The sequence below is a fragment of the Homalodisca vitripennis genome, chromosome X (genome assembly GCF_021130785.1).
Source record: "Homalodisca vitripennis isolate AUS2020 chromosome X, UT_GWSS_2.1, whole genome shotgun sequence".
Taxonomy (NCBI): Eukaryota; Metazoa; Arthropoda; class Insecta; order Hemiptera; family Cicadellidae; genus Homalodisca; species Homalodisca vitripennis.
This window is the reverse complement of record NC_060215.1, coordinates 59,522,091-59,545,280: the sequence shown is the minus strand read 5'-3', so window position 1 is coordinate 59,545,280 and position 23,190 is coordinate 59,522,091. Positions and strand designations below refer to the sequence as shown.

Here is a 23,190-nt window from a genome sequence, read left to right as displayed (position 1 = left end):
GTTAGTGTTCATCCAACAACCAATGGGCATGTTGATTTGGTCTGCAGTGCTGAGTGATCCACAGACTGTGCTGGTCTATTAAAATTGAAGATCTCCTTGCTGGATTTTGGTGAAGTAATAGTGTAACCTCAAATTTTAATCTGGAGATGTAAGTGCATATTGAAGAATATTTACTGAAACCTTCTTACATTGGATGTAAAATGTATGGTTTGACTTTATAGGTTCTCTATATTTAGTTATTGCAGTTAAATAAACAAAACCGTTGAGATTTGAAGTTTTAGATATGGTAGTTACTACTCTATTGATTGCAGGTTAGATGTCAGTAGCGAATTGATGTCTCTTCACATAGGTGATCGGATTCTGGAAGTCAATGGCACACCTGTCAAAGACCAGCCCATTGAGAACATTGAAAATCTAATACGTCATTCAGACACTGTTCTTCAGGTAAAATGTTTATATATTTGTTATAATGATATGATTACTCTTTTATCCATTCAATCCAGGCTGAATATTTTGTTTTACTTCAATTCAGACTTAAACAATATCAAGTAGGAAATGCAGTAACATTAATGAACACACACAAAAATTAAAATATTAGTAGAACAAAAAAATAATTTAAGTGAACAAAAAAAATAAAAGTGTTTAACATGAATGATGTTTCCGTGCATATATAGTCTGCACACTTCATTCACTATTGTTAATCTTTATTAGTTCTCATTGTTTCAGCAAATAATTTGTTTTGTTGTATGTTTTAACTGTTAACCTTTTTACACGTCGTAGACGCAGTGTATTTTTATATATATATTGGTTCAGTTTATGCAAGTTACTGGCTGCAAACGATGACAGTTCATCCAAAAGCCATAGAGTAACGATATTTGTATATTTTATTGCCGACGACCAGCTGTTTATACGTCTTTGATGTGAAATAAAAAGAAGGCCAGTTCGGATGTTTACGTTGCAAGCGAACTGACACTGTGCTTTGTTTACTCTGTTTTATCTTATTTTATCCATTAAATTGTGTTATAATTGTGAAATACTACTTCATTAGTATTCCAAATCATTGCATTACTTAATTTTTCATTTGCGTTTTCCGTATTATATTTTACTAAGTTACAAACTATGTCTAATAAGAACATTGCGGGTTATGATGAGTTACTTCACCTTTTTTTTATAGTTTTATTACTGAATAAAACAATTATTTATGTAAAAAAAGTGTTAACTGTGCTTGAATGTCTTCTTTTATAAATAATAATAAAGTTAGTAAAGTATTTATGCTAATAATAGTAAGTGTATTACTTTTTCTCTTGAGTGTTTCAAACATTACATGTAGGGCAAAATTTGGTGCGGACAACATATATTTTTCGTTCACACTTCTTATTTGTTGTGTAAAAATAAAATAAAATATATGGAATTTATTTAGTTTTAGTTGCTCTTTCCGATGGTAGCATCAGAAAAATAATATAAAATTGTTTACATACTAAAATTGTGTGCCAAAGTGAAAAAAAATATTTACATTATAAAGAAAATTTTTTAATAACAATCCAAATATGTACAAATGTATTTTTTGTATTTATTTCTGTTTATTGGTTATTTATCTTCAATACAAAAAAAGTAACAAGATATGACCTCAAATAAGGAAAAGTAAAGAATTTACTAAAACTCTGCATTTATGCACCAAAATGCTTAGCACTCTTGGGTATGGCAATGCGCCAGACCCCTTAGCCAGTGCTTAATTTCTAAAATTTTAGGTGTGGGAACTCTTGAAGCGGGAAGCTCAGACCGGTGGGTATGGAATACACCCCAGGAAGGAGGGGGGCCCTCACCCAGGAAAACTTTTGAAAATTATAACTGTAAACCTTTGTTTTTAGGCCACCCAGACATAATAATACATTCATTTTTATAAAATACCAAGTGATATTTTAATGCTGTTTATTTTCTTTAAGGTGCTTGATTAGGATGTAAGAAAATAAAAACATGAATTTAAATTATTGAGTTTACTCTCTACTCTACTCTACTCCATTAACACCTTGTTGCCTACTTTAAATTTCCCAGAAATATTTGGTTTGATTTCATTGACCATTTTGTTTGAATCAATGAAGTTCGCCAATATTAATTTTTTAATGAATGGTAAAATAAAACAAATTGAGCCTTATTCACAGTTTTATTTATACACATTACAGTAGTAATAATAATACATATTAATATGTAAATGGATGTTTGTTAATATAACAGCTTTTTTACAAGTTTGCATATTTTACAAAAAAATTGCATACCTTATGGGTACAAAACAATATTAATACATTCAAAATAAACCAACTTCTTGGAAAGGAAAAGGAAGCGTTTAATTACACACAAAATAAATGACACACAGAGTGGAGTAACACGGTTTCATTTTTTAAAATTTAGTGTAGTTTTAAAAAGTTAAAGTTGATTATTTTATTTGCTTATTAGTTATTATAACAAATATGTACGGATTTGTAGTATAATATTGTAAGGCAATGCCAAGACTGTTGGTAAACTTAGTTTTAGTTGTTTGTTAATATTTTAAAGTGAAAACTACAAAAGAAACAAAACAACAATACACAAAACTAACTGTAAGTACAAAAAAGAACTCAGAAACTTGAGTTCAGAACACAACTATAAGTTAGGCATAGGCTAGTTATTTTAATGAAAACTTAATGTTCTGAAATTCTAAAAGATATTTAAAAAACAGATTTAGGAAAAAAGTTCCCACAATGCAATGCTGTCTTCATGGTAAGTTTTCTGCCCTCGTTGTTTTGACTTGGTGTCAAGTGCAGAATGATGTCCCTTCGCCAGCCAGGTTTTGATGTATCGCTCGGGATTGTATCTAGCCACAGGAGGTCCTAGGAGCCTGATCCGCAATAAATCGCAAACAGTGCTAATGTAGAGTGAAGATCTAAGAGGAGACATAATTAGATTCATTGCAGAAAACCCACGTTCACATTCAGCACTAGACACTGCAATACTATTTATGATGGAAATCAGTTTCTTAAACGACGGCGGTTGCTCTAGAATAGTAGGTTTCTCTCCACTTAACATAGGCTTCAGTCCCTGCTTGAAGTGTCTGAAGTCTCTAATTATATCCTGAGAGCTGCTAATCTTAAATCTATCTAGATTTGCTGGATCTCACATTCTCCGTAGGTGATGGATAAGTCTTTTGGCCAATACATGGGGTGGATCACTTTGATGTCATTCATGATTTTGGTGTAGTGTTCAGCCGCATTTGAAGATGATGATAGCAACCTTGAAGTCAAGTTGTTAGCGAGGCTCCGATAGAACTGTTTTTCTGGAATACTGGGTATCTTGGATCTTACACAAAGTTTAACATCTTGAAACATCAAATCGTCAATAGCAATTTTAGCTTCCACTGAACGTCTACCCATGTTTTCAACTCGGTTTTCAAACACTTTGATTAACAGTGTTACATCACTGTGGGCTTGGATAAGGTTGAGGCTTGATTTTTGAAGCTGTAAGGACAAATCCGATAACTCTTCTAGAGCATCGAACATCAATGCCAGGTTGTGTACAAAAGTTGTAGAAGATAATGTACTACAAAGCCCTTTGTAAGTTGAACGTTGCTTCGAGTCCCTTTGTTTGTCTTCAGATGCTTCAATGAAATGATTGTACAAAGCTTTAAAATCTGTCCAAACTGCTTTCACCGCCATTAAGCTGGAGGCTACCCAACGAGTATCTAAAACACGGCCGATTTTCAACATTTGCTCCTCTAGTCCTTTAGCAACTTCTGCCAACTCCCTGCTGTTTTTCGATGAACAACTAAACATGTTTCTAATTTTATCCATGAATATCTTAAAATGATTGATTCCAGCTACTTCTTCTATGGAATCGTGCACGGCAAGCTCTAAACGATGGTTCAAACAATGCCAAATGAACAAGTTGGGGAACGTTTCAGTAAGCTGTATAGCAAGGCCAGATTTCTTGCCTAGTAGCACTGAAGCACCATCACAAGTTAGAGCAATCATATGGTCTTTCATGAATTCAAAGCTTAGACCTAATGCTTGTAACTGATTTAAAAGTTCTTGTAATATACCAGCTGATGTTGTGCTATTTAGCTCAAAAAGTGTTAAGAACACTGTCATAGGGTTTTGCATTCCCTTTAGAACAGTTCTGATATAAACCACCAAAGCATTTTTGTTTGAAACTGAAGTGGCTTTATCCAAAAGCAGGGAAAATTTAGAGTCTGACTTGATTAGGCCATTTATCAAGTCTGATTTCATTTCATCAGAAATATGATGAATTATATTGGAGCAAGCAACATTTGAATGTAGGATTCGCCCCATATCTAAGCCATTCATTATTTGAAGATCAATTTCAGTTTCAAACTCAAAAAATGGCCTATTTAGTTTAGCTTGCTTATAAGCCGTGCGGAAAGTGCGCTCAGTTACAATCTGCTGCTCTTTATGCATAGAAGCAACAGCTTTTTTCATTGTATCTTTCTTAGCTTCAATGAGTATTTTTTCAGCTAAAGAATGAGCTCGAGACCCACGGTGTAAAAATATCTTTTTCCTAAGAGAGGATTGCTGGTCTTTTTTATTGTTTCCATAAGCGGTAACAGTTCCTAAAACCCACTTTTCGCTAATCTTTAGGCCCTTCGTTTTCTCTGCACCTAGAGTACTCACACTACGGCAAACGTTGCAACCTAGTTCTCTGTTCACAATTAACCATGGATTTTTAGCTTTAAATTCAACAATTTGTTCTTCAGACCAACAAACTGGCTGTTCACCCCTATTAACAAAATCATTATTTTCATTACTAACCTTAGCTTCGTCTGCATCAGATCCCAAACCCACCAACCTGGATACTATTTTGACCGACGAGGAAGTCGAAGGGGAATGGTAATCGCAATTATCCTCATTGATCCCGATTGCGTCTTCTTTTTTATCTTGATCAACAATTGAAGTTGTAGTCAATGCTTCCGAACTGCAGTTCTCATTATTCGCATAACCTTTTTGTTTCTTAGGGTTAGGTTTAAAGAAATCAACAATTTTTCTGGTAGTCATAGTCAATTAGGAAACTATTTAGCTGCACCAGCACTAATAAGCATAAACACGAACACAATCAACGACCTGCACCTCAAAAACGAACTTAAGCGTGATGGGATGCGATGCAACTTGTAACTTAAACGCGAAACACACCAAGGTCAAGTCAACTAGTCAACACACTTGTGATCACTGGGGCGGTGGCGCGGTGAAGGAATGGAGGGGGAAAGGAAGGGGGTGGGGTGGGTATTGCTTTGTTATTGAGAGGCGCAGCCGCGAACTGGATGACTCGCCCGTCACCTTCCTCCTGCCTGATTCCGTGCAAGACTCATCACAGCACAGCTCACAACTGCTTGTACGGGCGCTTACTATCTGCTTAGGAGTCACTCGCAAACAAAGCATAGCATAATATTGATCCTACCTACAATTTTTTTAAACTAAAACTTGTACTCGTAGTTTTAAAAGCGTTCCCTTGCGTTCCGGCACTCTTGGGAGGTAAGGGAACGCCGTTCCCTTGCGTTCCCACTGAAATTAACCACTGCCCTTAGCACTAAAGGGGTGAAACAAGGCTAAATCTCACATATACTGAAAATACACTTGTTTACCGCTTAAATTTTTGTTCTTTCTATTGAGAAAGAACTTTCTATTTTTAAATTAATAAAATATTTTAATGTTTTAGTCATCTAACTTACTTGAATTTAATGAAAATCCATTACCACTATTCTACTGTTTGGATCTAAATTAGTCCAGTTATAATAAGTACTAATTTTGTTCACAAAGTACTAGTTATTTATTTTTTGTTTAGCAATATCAATGTGTTCCATACAAAGTTTTGTGTTTTTATTTAGTTGTGTAATGTTTCTAATCTTCATTTGTCCTATATATTTTTAGTCTTATCAGCTTGTCTAACTACGTAAATCATGGATAAGTCACTGATTGTAATCATGGAAGTCACAGAGTAATCACTTATTTTTAGATTTTTAGTTTTTGATTTGGTCCATAATAACAATTTGCTGACTAATAAATTTATCAGTCAGGTTCCTCTTCTTTAGTGTTGGATACACTGTAACGCTCTTGACTTTTTGACTGACCAGTCAAGCAGTCGTTTCAACAATAGGTGTCATGATACAAATTAATCATTTATTCTTCATTGAGATTTATTTAATTTGTATTGGCATTAAAACATACATAGTCTATATTAAAACACAATTTTGATTTTTACTATAGAAATTTTACCCATCTAAATTCTTAGACATACAGGCCTATCAATATTTCTTCTTAGTGCATCAGTTAAGATGTCATCCTGTTTTCCTGGGTGCTGGACTGTTTTCTATTGTAAAGGGTGATTTTTTTATTGGTGTGGTTTTTAAGTTGGCACCACTATTAAACACAACAATTAAATTTGAATAAAACAGCTGATCTTTGTTTATTATCTTATGTTATTTCGATATTTGTATTGTCTAGTTCGTATTATTGTATAGTAACCATGAACAGACTTGCAAAAGAAGAGCGTTTGCGAATAGTGCAAATTTATTTTGAAAACCCCAGTTCAGTTCGGGCAACTTACCGAGCTCTTCGTCTGATTTACGGACCTCATAATCGTCCATCAGAGTCAGGTATTCGAGCTTTGGTTAATCGTTTTCGTAATACCCACACTCTTGTTGACAAGCATCGGCAGAGACGCCGCACAGTAAGGACCGAAGAGGCTGTTGATGCTGTTGCTCATAGTGTTGAAGAGGATCCAAGTGTGTCGATTCGTCATCGTGCGCAGCAATTAACGATCTGCTACTCAACTCTATGGAATATTTTACGGAAGGATCTACGCCTATATCCATACAAGATTCAGTTGGTGCAAGAACTGAAACGATTAGACTATCGCAAGCGTCTTGATTTCGGTGAATGGGCTCAACATAAGATAACACGTGATCCAGCTTTCACAGGCAAGATTTTTTTCAGTGATGAGGCTCATTTCTGGTTATGCAGCTTTGTCAACAAACAGAATTGTCGGATTTGGAGTGATGAAAACCCAAAAGAATTTGTTGCTATGCCCCTTCATCCACAAAAACTTACCGTTTGGTGCGCCATTTGGGCAGGTGGTGTTATTGGCCCTTATTTTTTTAAAGACAATGCTGGCCAGACTGTTACGGTAAATGGTCAACGCTATCGGGCATTGTTACGGGACTTTTTCTTTCCTCAGCTAAACGAACTTGAAGTGGATTTAGAAAATGTCTGGTTCCAACAAGACGGCGCGACGTGCCACACGGCAAACGACACAATTGGCCTCTTGGCAGAAACATTTGGTGAACGTATCATCTCATTTAGAGGTAGTGTCAACTGGCCCACACGGTCGTGTGATATCATGCCAACAGACTACTTTCTGTGGGGATATGTTGTCTCAAGTATACGCTGACAAGCCACAAACTTTAAATGACTTGGAAGCTAACATTCGTCGAGTTATTGGCGGAATTCAACCACAGCTGCTGGAAAGAGTATTCGAAAATTGGACTTCTTGATGGGGCTTTCTACGCGAACGAAATGGAGCCCATATGCCAGAAATCATTTTTAAACGTTAATGTCGTGACACTGTAGTTCAAATAAATGCATTTTTATGTCAATGCAGGTTGTTTTTCATTTTTTTATTTAGTTTTAAAAACCGCACCAATAAAAAAATCACCTTTTACAAGCAAGATTAGGCCTTACATTTGAAGCTACTTTTTAAGATATTTAGACAAGATAAAATAACTATGACAATCTAGGTTACATTTATCTAGAGGGCTCTTCAAATTGTAGGATAAATTTTTAACAAAAAACCAGTTTATTAAATTTTTCGGTAATTGTGAAAGTAACGGCCGGAGCGGTTAAAATACGAGTTTTGCGTTATTAACGTATTGGAATCAACCTACAGAACAAAACAATATAAGGTTTGACAGGGTGCAAATGAGAAATAACAAAGTTGTAGAACATAAAAAATGGAACAACTGTTCACGAGCTGAACAATATGTCCATGTTGTACATCCACGTCGGGTGTCACGTGACTTTTGTGACCGTTATTCAACCTCGTGATGATGTCATCGGATGTGGCACCATCTTTACAAACGTAAATGAAAAATAATACTGAAATGAGCAGAATTTTGTCACAAATGAAAAATGTTTTTCCTAATTTCGAGCTACAAAGTGATTAGTTTTGTTATCGGGGTGAGACGAGTGCCTCCGGCCATCAGCGCGGGCTGTGGCAGCACCAAATGTGCTGATAGCCTTTTTTCTGCGCTGATGTCAACGAAAGAAAAACATCCCTCAAGATAGTACCTATCAGTAAAATATCAAACTAGAGGTGCTGATCAGAAATATAAATTGAATTGTAATGCAAAAGCTATTATGTACAGTGTAAAAAATTTAATACATCATGAAAAACCCTAATATAAATATATAAATGCACATTAATAGAGAACACTTACCATTAGTGTGTTCCACAGAATGTGCAGAACGCCAAACTCCAACAAAATATAGTGTTGTCTCGCTGGCCTCAAATGCAACAACGTGGTCACCAAACCAAAATATGTCACTATGTCTAAGCGCTTTCTTCCAAAAAAAGAACCTGCCTGGTCCGATTTAATAAAATTACAACATTTAAAACTTTTTTACTATTTTTACAAATTTTTCTGTCACAACGAAACATCAAAGTCTCCCGATTTAAAAACAATACGCGACCGCACGACAAACAAATACACTCATTATTAAAAATTCCAATGTTCTATTAAAAAGGAAATAATCTTCTGTCGGTTCAAAACGTAAACTCTTAATATGTCTGACAAAACACTCTGACACACACAATTCACTACGATTCGTTGAACTAGTGGATGGTGAAATGAAATGAAATGAAAGAAAGTTTATTTCCTGTATAATTACAATACTATTACAATTAGTATTAATATATACATTGATAATAAATATATGTACAATAAATAACTAAAATTATTAAACATAGTGTTTGGAAATTAGCCTACATGGGCAAGCAGCCTGTGCGTAGGCTAGAGTCGTATTATTAATACCTAATATGTATTTACAAACTTATCTCCCAGGAATGTAGCACTGATATATCTCTAAACCAAAGGTATCTCCATTAATACAACGTTCATCGCCATCAGTGCATTCCAGTACCTGTCAACAGGTTATTTTTCAAGTCCACAGCCGAAGATGGGAATGAGGGGGGGGGGGCAATGTCGTATTCAGTAATGTCTACTGTAGGCAGTTAGTCGTAGGTAAACCATAATCATGAGCAAAACAGTTGGTACAGAGAATGGACATGAATGGTCATGACCGCTCACACCCCGGACAGTAACAAGGTCTCGGCCTCCTCAAGTCCAACATGCAGTAGAAAACTTGTAACTTTATGTTTGAATATTTCAATAGACAAGGTTTCGAATAAAGAAAAATTACTAAATTTGTTACATATATTTCTAAATAAGGACTGAGATATATAAAATGAGTTAGTATTTGAATATGACTTAATTAATGGTATAACAGAGATCCCCACTCTATTAGAGTGCCTGGTATTATAAGAATGTGACGTTTAAGAGAAAATTGTAGAAAAATGTTTATATATGTTTATTAGTATACTTTTTATATACAACTGGCGTAAGGAAAGAATTGATGTTTCATGAAAAAGATTGTAAGTTGGATATCTCTTACTTTTCTAAACCCTGCTTTTAAAATACTTTTTTGAATAACAAAAAGAGGTTCAAGGACCGATTTTCGAGCTCCTCCCCATGCAATGTTACCAAATGATAATACAGACTGTACGTAAGCAAAATACGCATGTTTTAATTTCATTGTCACTTAAAATATCACTTAATCTTCTGAATGCATAGATGTATTTTCTGACTTTTTTTTGTAAATAAGCTACATGTTCCGTTCCACTTTAAACGATGATCGAAAACCACACCTAAATACTTATAGGACACTACACTCTCTATACTCTTACAATCACATATTACATTTGTGTAAGTTCCACAATTATGAATTTTCAATTAATTGAATGGGGCATTCTGAGTTAATGCTTAAAGAAATAGGCATAAATTTTGTTTTTAAGATGTTTAATGACAGAATATTTTGATCCAACCACTGTTTTTATACTCATCAAATCGCTCAATGCCATGGCCTGTGCTTCTAGCCAACTTCTTCCTGAAATAAATATTAAACTGTCATCTGCGAACAGAAAAAGTTTGCCTTGTAACTGAATTTTTGCAATATTGTTGATATATATTAGAAACAAAATTGGACCTAATGTGCTACCTTGTATTACCCCGTAGTCTACACTTTGTGGATCGCTAGTTGCGCCGCATATAGACACAACCTGCTTCCTGTCATTCAAGTAGCTAGTGAACCATGCTAGAGCAGTACCGCGGCGGATTCCTATCATTTCCATTTTTTGTAGCAAGATTGTGCGATCAACTGAGTCAAAACGCTTTTTTCAAAATCTAAAAATATGAGTAAACACCTATTATTTTTTGAGATATTGTCGTTCAATTCCTTATTTACGTCAAACAATACATCATTAATATTCTTGTCTGATCTAAATCCATATTGACACACACTCAATATATTGTTGTTTTTGTAAATATGAGACTAAGCTGATTCTTCACTATACGTTCTAAAACTTTGGAAAACACGCTTAACAATGAAATAGGGCGGGTAGTTGCTTTTGTCGGTAAAACAATTTGATTTATAAAGGGGGTAAATTTAGCCAATTTGAATTTTTGGGGAAAAATACGCCAGTTGATATGCTTAAATTAATTATGTGTGTTAAAGGCTGCAAATAATATGCATATTAGACTTTATCAGGTCCGCCGAAACCCCATCCCATCCAGGTGCGGATCCTCCTCTCAGTCCAGTGATTTGCCGTTGCAACCTCTTGTTCAGTCACAGTGTGTATTGTGAAGTCCGTGTTCAATCTAAAGTCAGAGTCTCTCACCACTGGGTTCCCACTTACAATGATATCGTCTGCTAACTTTTTTACCAACAGATGAAAAAAACGTATTGAAATCATTACTAACTTGTTTTAATATTTCTTTGTTATTTGTGGTCGTTCTAGGAAGAAAATTTTTTATTGGAAACGCGTCTCTAATTTTAACCCTCCCGGCCCGCCAATTCATTCACTATTTCCCAAAACAATTTTGCATCTCTTTTTGATTCATTCAGTTTTATTCCTGTTATACTGCCGCTTTTCGTATTTCAAAGTGTTGCTCAAATGCTGCCTAAGGTTTTTTAAATTGGTTTTGTAATTCACAATTAAAAGGTTGCTTTTTAAGAATTTTGCTTATTTTATCTCTTTCCCGTATAGTGCTTATTAGGTCGGTTGAAATCCATGGCTTGAGTTTTTTCTTACGTGTAACAGGATTTTTAATTTGTTTTTTTGAATTTGATAATGCACCTGAAACAATATGAGCAAAACTACTTGCACACTCATCTGTATCACAGCAGTTCAGTACAGGTTCCCAGTGAGTATTAGTAAGATTGTCGGTGAACAGTGCTCGGTCTGTGTACGTGATGGGCGGTGAGGGGGGTGTCTTGGGCAGCACTGCCGAGTGTAATACTAAGTGCGGTGCTGTAGTGGTCTGTGACAGTGGTGTGTAGCACTGCTGCCCGCACACTCCGCCAGTCATCGTATCTCACAAAGATATGGTCCAAACAGGTCGTGCTGTGATCTATCACCCGAGTAGCTCTGTCCACACATTGTACAAGTCCGTGGCCAGTGAGGCAGTTCAAGTATTTATCTAAAATGTCGTTATTTGTAAAAAGGTCTATGTTAATGTCTCCCAGCATAATGCATTTTTTTGTTGTGTTCTAAGTTCATATAATAGTTGTCAAGAGCTTCAATAAAACTGTTTACATCACTATCAAAAGTTCTATATATTGCTAAAAAGTTAAAGCGCTTATTATAGTAAGTAAAGTCAAGTGAAATTCCGTATACGTCTCCTAAGGTTATTTGTGATGCTGTCACTGATAAGCGTTTGTTTACATATACAATTTGGTTGATCCATGATTGTCACGCACTCACTCAATCCAAACTACAGTACACAATATGTGTGAAGCATTGACTTCTGCCCAGGAGCGCTCAGATAACACATACGCTATCAGTCCCGGTCGCAGATAATATTTACAGATATCCAGACACAGCCCACAAACAGGACATTAGAACATTAAAAACTTAACTATTTATGAATATGCCCCCTGAAACCATGTTATTTATTATTTGCACCCCTTAAAACCATGTATATTTTTGTTCAGGAGGATGAGCAGAATACGTTGATAACGTCAAATTCGTGATTTGCCAGGTCGGCCTTTAACCTTATAATTGCCAATTTTTCTTTATTAAATAAGACAACGGTTACTAAAATATTTCAGTCAAATTCTTATCTGGTACAATTTGAAGTGGTTAAAATGCAAACAGGTATCTAATCATGTACATAAGACAATTTATGCTTAACAATATATTTAAAATTACTAATTCTAATATATTTCTGATATGCTACTTTAAAGCTTAAAAAAATTCTAAGTTACAGTAAATAATTAAACATTAATAAATAAATTACACATAATTATGCTTCAAATCTTTTAATATTGTGTTTTTCTATGCTAATATATCATGTAGACTATAGTAAGCCCTATCTAACATAATAAAAACTCTGACTGTGTTAATAAATTCTTTGTAAAGAAATTTTTCATGTTGTTAGGTAAATGACTGAGCATTAGCTAATTGGGTGATTAATGTATGTTTTTATGTATCGCTTTGTGGATAAATATACAAGTTTTTAATTTAACAGTTTTTTCAGGTTATTGTGAATTGAAAGAAAGTCACTTTGTTGTTGAGTATAAAAATTCTGATTGTTTTCTGATAACGGGCAAACGTATTTTTTATCATTTAAATAAATTAACCATTATTTTGCTAAGGATGACAGTTTAAAATATTCTTATAGAAGCTGTTAATGTCTGTCCATAGCTAACAATAGAACATGACCCTGACTCGGTTAGTCGGCGGCGACCCGTTATGCCTCCGCCCCTCACCCTTAAGCCTCCTGACAAGGAAAGGCTATTCAAACGCAAGGACGAAGGCTATGTGTCAGGATCACGCTCCTCACGCCAACTGCGCCGTGGACGCACCAACAACCAGGAGCGCTCCTCTTCTACCTCCAGGCTACTTGAAGGGTACTGAATTCATGTAGTTTTCATTTATATTTCTCCTTACATCTGTGTCATCACCAACCTGATCAGTTAAACAAATGTTTTATATACTATGAATCATATTTTTATTTTAAAATGTAAGAACTGTTATTACTCACACAAAGTTTTTTTATGGTTGTTAGAATCACATAGGAAAATTGAGCTGAGAGGGTACCATTTTTAATTTTGGGTTTGAAGTGTTAAATGAGAATATTAGTTCAAATATGGGTGCTAGACTCAAAGAATCATACACTACAGTCTGAGTATAAACTGATATTTGGGCTTCCCAATTGTCTATCAACTTTTTAAACTGATATAACATGTCAACAAATTTTGCAATTGAGTTTGAAGATTGATCATGGACCATTAAAGAAGTTAGTTCTGTATCTGAAATAACTTTAGCTAGTTCAAGCAAATGTTAGTAGAAGGTATGATGATAAAAATAGTGCCTATACAATTTGTGTTTATTAGTACATTACTAATCCAATAACATCAAGAAATGGAATCATGTCAAAACTGCATTTTTTCATTGTAGTAGACCCAGGAACTCCTCTAAGGTGTACACCGGATTGTCCTGCAGATACTTTTGAAGTTCTTTCTTGAGAATTTTTCTAGTCAGAGTTTGGAGGTTATTAGGTAGCAGATTCTTCAGTTTGCGTCTGATTTATGAAGGACTTTTCTCAAGGAGGGCTGTCCGGTGTCGGGGAAGTATGTATCTTGCTACATGCCTTGTGTTGTAATTGTGAACGTCTTGGTTTGTTTCGAGATTGCAATTATAAGCATGAAGGATTACTTGAAGGATGTAGAGGCTGGTAACTGTTAGGATGCCATGCGTTTTGAACGCTTGCCTGCAGCTTTCTCCTTGGTTTAGGTTAGCTAGAGCCCTTATGGTCTTTTTTTGGGTGATAAGTGCTCTGCTGTGATTACCAGCTGATGATCCGCCCCATGCCTCAATTCCGTATCTCATGTGGGAGTCCACTAGTGCATAGTATACAATCTTGGTGGCCTCTAGGTTGCTGGTCCATTTTATTCTCCTCACCACATATACCCCAGTACTCATCTTTTTGCAGATATTTTGGACATGTTTGTTCCACGTGAGGTTTTTGTCTCGATGACTCTTATGACTCTTAGCTGTGTACTTGTTTGTTCCAAGATATTTGGGATGTCGGGAATAGGGTCATGTTTTGTACTGAAGTTAATTTTGGTGGTTTTATTTGGGTTAATTACGAGGTCATTTGTTTTGCAGTAGTTCAGGGCCATGGTTAGGGATGTAGTTGCGATGTCATAAATGGCATCTGCCGTGTTGTTGTTTAGGAGCAGTGTAGTGTCATCAGCATAAATGATGCAAGTGGTGAATGAGTTTTGGATGTAGTCAGGGAAGTCATTTGTTAAAAGGATAAAGAGGATTGGGCCAAGGACGGATCCTTGAGGGACACCTCGTGTCATGGGCTGAGGGTTAGACCTGAATGTGGTGGTGCACTTGTCAACTGTGTATTGTGTCTCCACTACTTGTTGTCGTCCTTCCAGGTAGCTTACAAACCACTTGTTTGCTACTTCTCTGACTCCTAGTTGTTGTAGCTTTTTTGAGATTAGTTTGTGACCCAAACAGTCAAACGTCTTACTGTAATCCAGGAAGAGGCCAACAATTTACTGTTCGTTGTCAATTTGTTCTATTATGTGTTCTATGAGGCTGATGATTGCTGTGTTGGTTGATCTACCCTTCAGGAATCCATCTTGATTGGGAGTGATTAGGTTATTCTGTTTAAGAAAGTTTAGCAGTCTGTGAAGTGCAATTTTTTCAATTAGTTTAGAGAAAGTTGAGGTAAGCGATATTGGCCGGTAGTTTTGAGATTGCTCCTTTTTTGTGCTTTGGGTAGACTTTAGAGAGTTTAAGTGCTGACAGAAAGTGTCCTTCAGAAAAAGATTTGTTGATGATGGATACTAAGGGAATTGTCAGTTCTTCTGCACAATGCTTGACTGCTTTTGAACTGTACTCATCCACGCCACTTGAGGTTTTGGTTTTGAGAGATTTAATTGTGTGTAAAACTTCGTTGAAAGTTGAGGGGCTGTCAAGGAATGATGGCAGGTCAGTTCGTCTATAGGGTTTTGTGGGTGGTTTTGGAGTGTTCCGCTTTGGTTTAAGGTCTTTTCGGCTACTTGTGCGAAGAAGGTGTTAAAAGTTTCGACTACGTCTTGTGGGTCGTTAATGATGCTGTTGTTGATTTCAAATTTGCATTGATTTCATCCACAGGATTTGGCTTTACGCTCCTTATTTATGACGTTCCATATGGCCTTTGTTTTGTTATCAGCGTCAGTGATATAGCTGGCATTGAGGTTTTGACGTAGCAGTCTTAGCTTATTGTCATATAACTTCTTTTGAGCTATCATTGTTTCTCTGTCTTCATTGTTCCCAGTTATCTCGAGTCTGTTGAGTGCTCTGATGTAGTCGTCCTTTAGTGCTTGTACTTCAGGATCATAGCTTAAGATGGGTCCCTGCTTTTTTTCCCGTTTTTAAGTCTCTCATTGGGCACGTAGCATTCAGAGCTGAGTTGATTGTGGTGTGGAAACTGTTGTAGGCTGTTTTGGAGTCGGGTGCGAAGTGAACTGGTTGCCAGTCACTGTGCTTTAACTCAGCTTTCAGGTGGTTGAGATTTCTAGTGCCCATTCGTCTTTTTCTTATTATTTGAAATGTTTGACCTGACCTTCTTTTGTCAGATATTAGGCAGATCTGTGCTGTTTGGTGTCAGACAGTCCAGACTGGATAATGATAGCATTTGTGTCGTTCTCTGTAACATTAGTGCAGATGCAATCGATGGATGATGGCTGTTTCGAAGGTTATACGAGTTGCTGGTAGTTTCAGTCGTCTGATGTTATGAGAAGTTAGTTCTTCTTCTAGAAGGGCATTTTTGGGATGGTTTCTCAGCCTGTCAATGTTTGTCTCCAACTAGTACCACATGATTTTTGTATGCTTGGATAAGGTCCAGGATGTCTGACAAGATGTTTATACTGGTTTTCACCTTGGTGATCTGTAGATTCCAAGAATGTACAAGGTTTTTCTTTTGTACTTTAGTCTAGTTAGGGCTGCTTCACAGGTGAGTTCTCTTCTGAGGTCAGAGATGTCCAGATGTTCTATTTGGGACACAAGTGTCTCTTTAGAGTAGATTGCAACTCCCCCTAGTTTGTGGTTTTCTCTGGAGAAGTCTGTTATTAAAGAATACCCTTCTAGGCGTGTGGTTTCTAGGTCTTTTTTGGAAAGGCCATGTTCTGTTAGGACAACAATGCTAGGGTCAGTATCCTTTAGAAGGTGGTTCAGTCTGTCTACTTTCTTTCTAAGACCTGGTGGAGAATACTTATGAAGTTAGTATCTTGGGGTTCTTTTTCAGATTTGAGTTCAAAAATTATCTGAATTATATTGAATTTTATATTTTTGTGGGGGAGAGGTTCTAAAAAAGCTATGGTCTGATTGGTAAAGTCACATTGTCTTTGGTGACATTGAGTCTCTGGTAGAGCTGTGTTGTTGACTTTTTTGGTCGTTGGTTCAATGTGGAGTGTTGCTGCTTTATTGTCCATTTGTGTTTGTCTATCTGGGGCTGGCAAGAGTTCAGTAGTATTCGTGGCTGGCATCAGTATTGATACTGAGTCAAGGTCAGAGGGTGAGGAGGTGTTAACTTTCTCTATCCAAGTTGCAAGCTGGTCATTTTAAGGTGGTGTTATATATAGGAATGTCTTGGTGTGTCTGGATATTGCTACCAGACAATGTGCTTTGGAGTCATAAATTTCCTCCTTGTTTGATGACATTCTTACCACCGCTATGTGTTCAGCTTGTCGTCCTTGAAATTCATGGATTTATGAAACTTTGTAACCCATTTTCTCCAAGACTCTCTTTTCTGACTGCTTAAATGTGAGCACTTGGTATGTGTGTTTATCAATTTGAAGGTTTTCAGGGTTGTCATATAGTTTTTTAGCCCTGTCATTTTGGACATTGCTAGTGGTTTTCATTAATTGAGGATAGAAGTTTGCCAGTAGAGCTGTCGTGCTTTTGGTGCAGCGGTGGGATATGTCAAGAGTCTGGATGATAACTGCTATGGTATTTTGTGTCAAAGAAGCATGTCCTGTTGATATATGGTATTTGGTTAATGTCACCTACTAGTAGGGCCTCTGTTGCCCCTGAGAGTACTGTTGCATATAGTACTTCTCCGGCAAGTGCCTCATCAAAGATGACTCTTTGGTGTGGTCTGTTGTCAAGCTGTTTGGTTTTGTTTATGATGAAAGAGTGTACTGTTTGGAAAATGTCATTTGCATTACTTTTGTTGCCGTTTGGGTGTTTTGTTTTGAACCGCTTTTGGAAGTCTTGAGCAGCATCACGTGTTGGAAATAGCACTAGGTCTCCATCTTTGTAGTTGTTTAGTATGTAGGTTGTCTTTCCACAGCCTGGGACTCCTTGCACTAAATTTAGCTTTATTTTTTGGATACTCTCTAAATCTATGATTTTGATACTGTGAAATAGTCTCAGGTCATTCATGATTATGGTATCACTCGATACCAGTCCTTAGATTGTAGCTTCTAAAGACGATTTTTGTTTTAACAAGACCTGAATGTCTCTTTTAAGATTACTGTTCTCCTTCAATAGTAAGTTTCCAGCTTCAGCCGCAATGGTCAATGAGGTTTCCAAGTCTGTTTCCTCTTGGTCTTCATACTTTTGGACATGTTGTTTGACCATTTCTAGTTCCTCTGCTAAACTACAGGCTGTCAAGATATTTCCCTGGTGTTAACTGCCTTGGTCAGCAGTTTTAGGACTGTGCCCTGGTGAAGGACTACATATTTTTTTGTTATCCTGGTTAGTGGATAAAATTAATGATGATGTCATTGGTTCACAGTTTTTACATGTCCAGTTGTCAATTTCTTCTTTTTTAATTTTTTTCAATTGCTTGTCAGAGATATTTATGCATCCAGCGTGGTACCATTGCTTGCAGGGGCCAGTACAATATATACCAGAGAATTTGACACCAATACTGCAGTAACCAAATGGATATTTAGGTTGATGAAGTCTTATTTTTGGACATTGTAAAATGTAGTTAAAATGTAGTTATAATTAGCAAACATTTTTTTATAAGAAAATATATTTTGTTAATAGTAAACAAAAGATTCAGTTTTTTATATGCTGGTTTGGCTGGTTCCAATAATCACAATTAAAGATTCTGTATGAACGCTGTTAATAATAATAAAAATGAGTATTATTATTTCCTAGTTTATCCCTATCAGGTCTGTGCTTCAACATTCCTCACCGTAACAATGTACATGCTCAGTACAGTAAGTAGTGCAAGTGGAGGCGTTTGATAAGGGGAGGAGTAGAGGAATTTAAGTGATAGAAAAAGATATTGACTTGATTCCTAGTTGCTTCTGCAGTATGCACGACTGATTTTTCTATCGCGTATAATGAAAGTTTATTCCTCTAATAATGAAAATAACATTTACTTTTTAAAATTGGCTTGATAATAATTTATTAGCTGTTCCAGGTATTGGATTCTTTATTTTTTATTCATCCTTTACAGGGACAACTGATATTACTTTAATAGTAAATTCTAATACTAACAACATATAAAAGCAACTGTGAAATTTTAAAACCCTTTCTTGAATAATAGTTTTGAAGGTGTTAGTTATAAATTAGTTTTATGATTTTATTTCTAGTGTTCATTGTGCCATGGAAATATCCAAAGCAGAAAATAGGCGATTGGCTTTGTTTGGGTGATGATGACATGGGCACAGATAGTGGAAAATGTCTTAGTGGAAAATATATTAAAAAATTGTAAAAAGAAACTAAAAATAACTTTTTTGAATAGAAAGGTATATATCTAAACTCTACAAATCTGTTTCTGTATTAAACACCAAAACAACGTAATTTTAGGAACATAAAAAAAACCTTAAGGGGTTAACCTCTTTTTCCCGACCAATATTAAAATTTACTGAGCAATCAATAAAAAACCTCTCAGAGTTACTTTTTCATGTTATATCTCACAACTTAGATGGTTTTAAAAGTTTCGTACTTTATTACAAATATAAATAAAAATATTGTGAAATTTAACTTTCTCTACAAGCAGCCTTTGATCTGCTTCACCCCATATTTGAAAAGTTCTACTCAATATTTTGTTGTTTAATCCTTAAAGCGATGAATTAAGCTAAACATGTAATGTTACTTTGCTTAAAGTTCTATTTGAATTAAGTTATCACAAGTAAAAATATAAAAACTGATTTTTTAAGACTTTTATATTTTTTACAAAATATGTGTAAAAAACATGGAGTAGACCAATGCACTGAAAAAAATAAAAAAGCAATTTTTTTCAGAAGAACAAAACAGCATTCAGAACTCTTAAGAAATAGAATTAAAAAAGAATTTATTTTTTTAATAAATCAGAGTTAGGATTATTGAGCTATCTTTATCACTTAACTTCATGATATATGAAAGAAATTTACAAGAATTAAATGCAAATAAGGTAAATTATTAACATATCATGTGTAATAAATATTAACAACATTATTAAACTCAAAGTACTTCAGCTACTAAAATTTTTTAAATCCTCCTTAATAAAAAACCCAAGGAGAAACCTAAACTGCTTCTTCAAAGGATTTACTGAACATATTTACAATACATATTTTGTCCAGTGCAGTGCCATTCTTTGCTAGGACTAAAGCTTTATGTATATACACGATCACAGTATCAATGGAATAATAGTTAAGTAAGATATAAAATTGTATATAATATAGACTTATCCAACAATTATACATTTAGTTATATAATAATTAATTAGGAATGACAATATCATATTTGATTCACCATCTAATCTGATTATTAAAATTGTGGTTAAATGTAATTTTTTAATATTTTAAAAGTACAGTTAAAGTAGCCAACAACAACAAGGAACAAGGCAAAAGCAGATAAGAGTGTTATGAAAAGTACTGTGGTCATCGACAGTTCTCTGCCGTTTCTTTCACTATTATTCACAAATTGTATTAACAGAATGTTTTGAGAGTCAGATAGCTGTTCAGGTGAGAATAAATCAGCCATAATGGCATTATTTAGGATTTACTATTCAGAGCATTTGTCATTGCAGTGGACTTTACTTGTATCATTATTGTTTATCATAATGATTAGTAGTTACTCCTGATTAGGTTAATGAGAACCAGATTATTTTTACAATTGTATAATTGTATAACCTTGAGGACGGGTTGTTGGTGGGGAAATGTGTGAGGCTCATGCTTTGAAATCCAGAACTGATGAATTTCAAGGTATAGGTAATCAGTCCATGGTCAGTGTACTTCCTCACCTCTTGTGACACGTTGCTGTGCACCTCTGTTCTTTGTTATGATTACTAAACAAACACGTTTAAAGTATACATCATTCAATACTCTAATTTACCTTACTTTATTTGTTTATACCTGTTTTTATCTTACAATAAATACTATAACAGATGTTATTATAACTTTTTATTGAAGAATTTTAGTTACATGATCTCATGCATGTGTGGTAACCAAATTGATTTATTTTGTTACATAATTAAACTATTTTTATGGATTTTACTGTAACACAGAAATTAGTGGTTTTTGATAACAAATATGAAAATTCAATTCAATATAAAATCTGAACAGACACGTATGTAAGAAATAAAATGTTTAAGATTAATGAAATTTTAATATTTTATAGGCGTCATATGACTTGAAATACTTATTTGTCCTAGGATAAAAACTTATTCATAATTTAAAATAATGTATAAAAATATGTTTTTATAGTATTACACTCTGTATAGTTAATTATTGTTTAAGCTTAGAAGTTGCACAAAATCTACCTTTAGTGCCAATGTCTGTAGACCAACTAATGATATATTTTTCTAAAACTTATTTCAACAACCAATGCTCCAATAAATATTACATAATTTCATTTATGAAAGAACATTGTAATATACTTTGTTCATTTACTTTTTGTTACCTTTATACAATTGAATAATACTTGTAATGTGTAAATTTCACCCCAAAATTTCATTTTATACCTAACTTGGACTGTATAAATAAAAATCTAATAATAAACATTACCTCAAACGTTATGCTCATATCAGAAATATATAGTTTGTATGATAAAGTTATATCAATATTTTTTTGTGAACTTATTACAATACAATCAGTTTTTTAGAGTAAAAAACAGAAAATTATATGTGTTTAAAGTGTTCACAAATAAAAAAAAGATTATTCAATACACTGAATTAATATTAACCAATCGCTCCCGAACATAAGCAAACAAATATGATTGTGCAATAGTACAATAAATAAGTAGTGAAAAAATATGACTTTCTCTTTACAACCATATGAATTTTATACCAATTAGATAGTATTTACTCTTTAAAAAGTTATTTAATATGAAAGTATGTAAATACGCCACATATGCTATAATACCTGTTCAACAAGGCCTTCTGTGCTACATAAGCAGTGCATGCCACTTCTAACACTGAAGTCCCATGTGATGTTGAAGTCCCCAGTGTGCACTTTTTTGTGCATGATTTATCCAACTGAAGTTATCATATATGGGAAACAATGTCAAGCCTGATGATGTATCCTCTTCTTAAGTTTGAAATATTTAATGGTTTATTTGAGTGTACATGACAGAAAGAATTTTAATTTTATATTGGTTTCTGTATGTGTATGATCATTATACTTTCTAGTGATGTGTCAAAGCCGGATCCCAAATCTTGAATCGATCAATGGGATTCGACAATCAAATGTGGGGAGATATGCCAATCATTAATATTATCGCTAATTAGTTTTACACAAATTAAGGATCGCTAAAACATGTTTTGCCCTACTTTGAATTTTCAAAACCATAAATAGATTACCTAATCATACATTAATAAATAATATTTTGCTTGCTATTATTTCCCATATGTGTTTTTGTCTATTGCTGTGAGTCTGCTGATTCTATTTTCAGACAATTCCTGATTGGCATTATATAAATTACCAATTGCAAAATCATGTTTTATCATACTTTGTGTTTGAAAACCCGTAAATAGAAAACCTAATTAAACAATTTTTCCAGATGTATGTATATTTTTAAAAAAAACCCATCAGGATAATTGCAAAATTGCAATTCAAAAAGATGTGCAGACCAGCATTCATAAAACTAAAACTGTTGACATTACCCTGCCTCTACATTTTGGAGATGTCTCTTTTTTATCAAGAAAAATTGCAATCTCATAAGACGCAGTAATATACACTCTTATTAAACTAGACACAGGGATAATTACTAAACTGGGAGACACAATACAGTAACTTTAGACATTTACCTTCTCAGGCAAGAGTTCAATTTGTCAACCAACTGCCCAATTCAATAAAAAATAATGCAATTCCTAAGGCTTTTAAATCTTATCTGAAAACTGCATTGATTTTAGAAGTATTCTATAGTCCAGACAAGCTTATGACACACTTTTGGAAGACCACGTAATTGGCTGACTGACATTGGGACAAGAATGGGAAAAATTCAGAATTAATGAAAATTAAGGTGAATGTAAAATTTGTACATAGAAATGAGATTCAGATGTAGTGAATAAATGCAAAATCTCAGCATTTTGTTCACTTTGACAGTTGCAATAACGTAAGTGTATATGTAATAAAACATATATTATTAAAATTATACCCAGTTTACGTATAAATTAGTCTGTTTTGTGATTTTAACCTGAACATCGTAGTTACTCATAAAACCAGTGGAAAATTTTTTAATTCTATTTTTACCTTTAATTTTGATCTTTTTTTTCCAAAATCAATAAAATTCTTCCTTGGACCAAGAGGACGTATAAGTTTCAAGTCTCTAGGACCTTTCTATCACAGGTTATCGCACATACGGACAGAAAAAGAGAATGATATGATTTTAAGGCCATGTCCACTCCTTAATAATATAAATATTTCTTTATTA

The 23,190-nt window shown here is 34.6% G+C and overlaps 1 protein-coding gene across 2 annotated transcripts in view; it reads left to right on the top strand.

Annotated features, from left to right (window-relative positions):
* The window catches only part of LOC124369046 (LIM domain kinase 1), a 98,129-nt gene that overhangs the window by 54,874 nt on the left and 20,065 nt on the right, over nucleotides 1–23,190 (top strand). For both annotated transcript variants that reach the window (XM_046826742.1, XM_046826741.1), the window contains 2 exons: nucleotides 312–444; nucleotides 13,018–13,223. In XM_046826742.1, coding sequence (XP_046682698.1) covers nucleotides 312–444; nucleotides 13,018–13,223 — 339 coding nt within the window. The remainder of the gene's footprint in view (nucleotides 1–311; nucleotides 445–13,017; nucleotides 13,224–23,190) is intronic.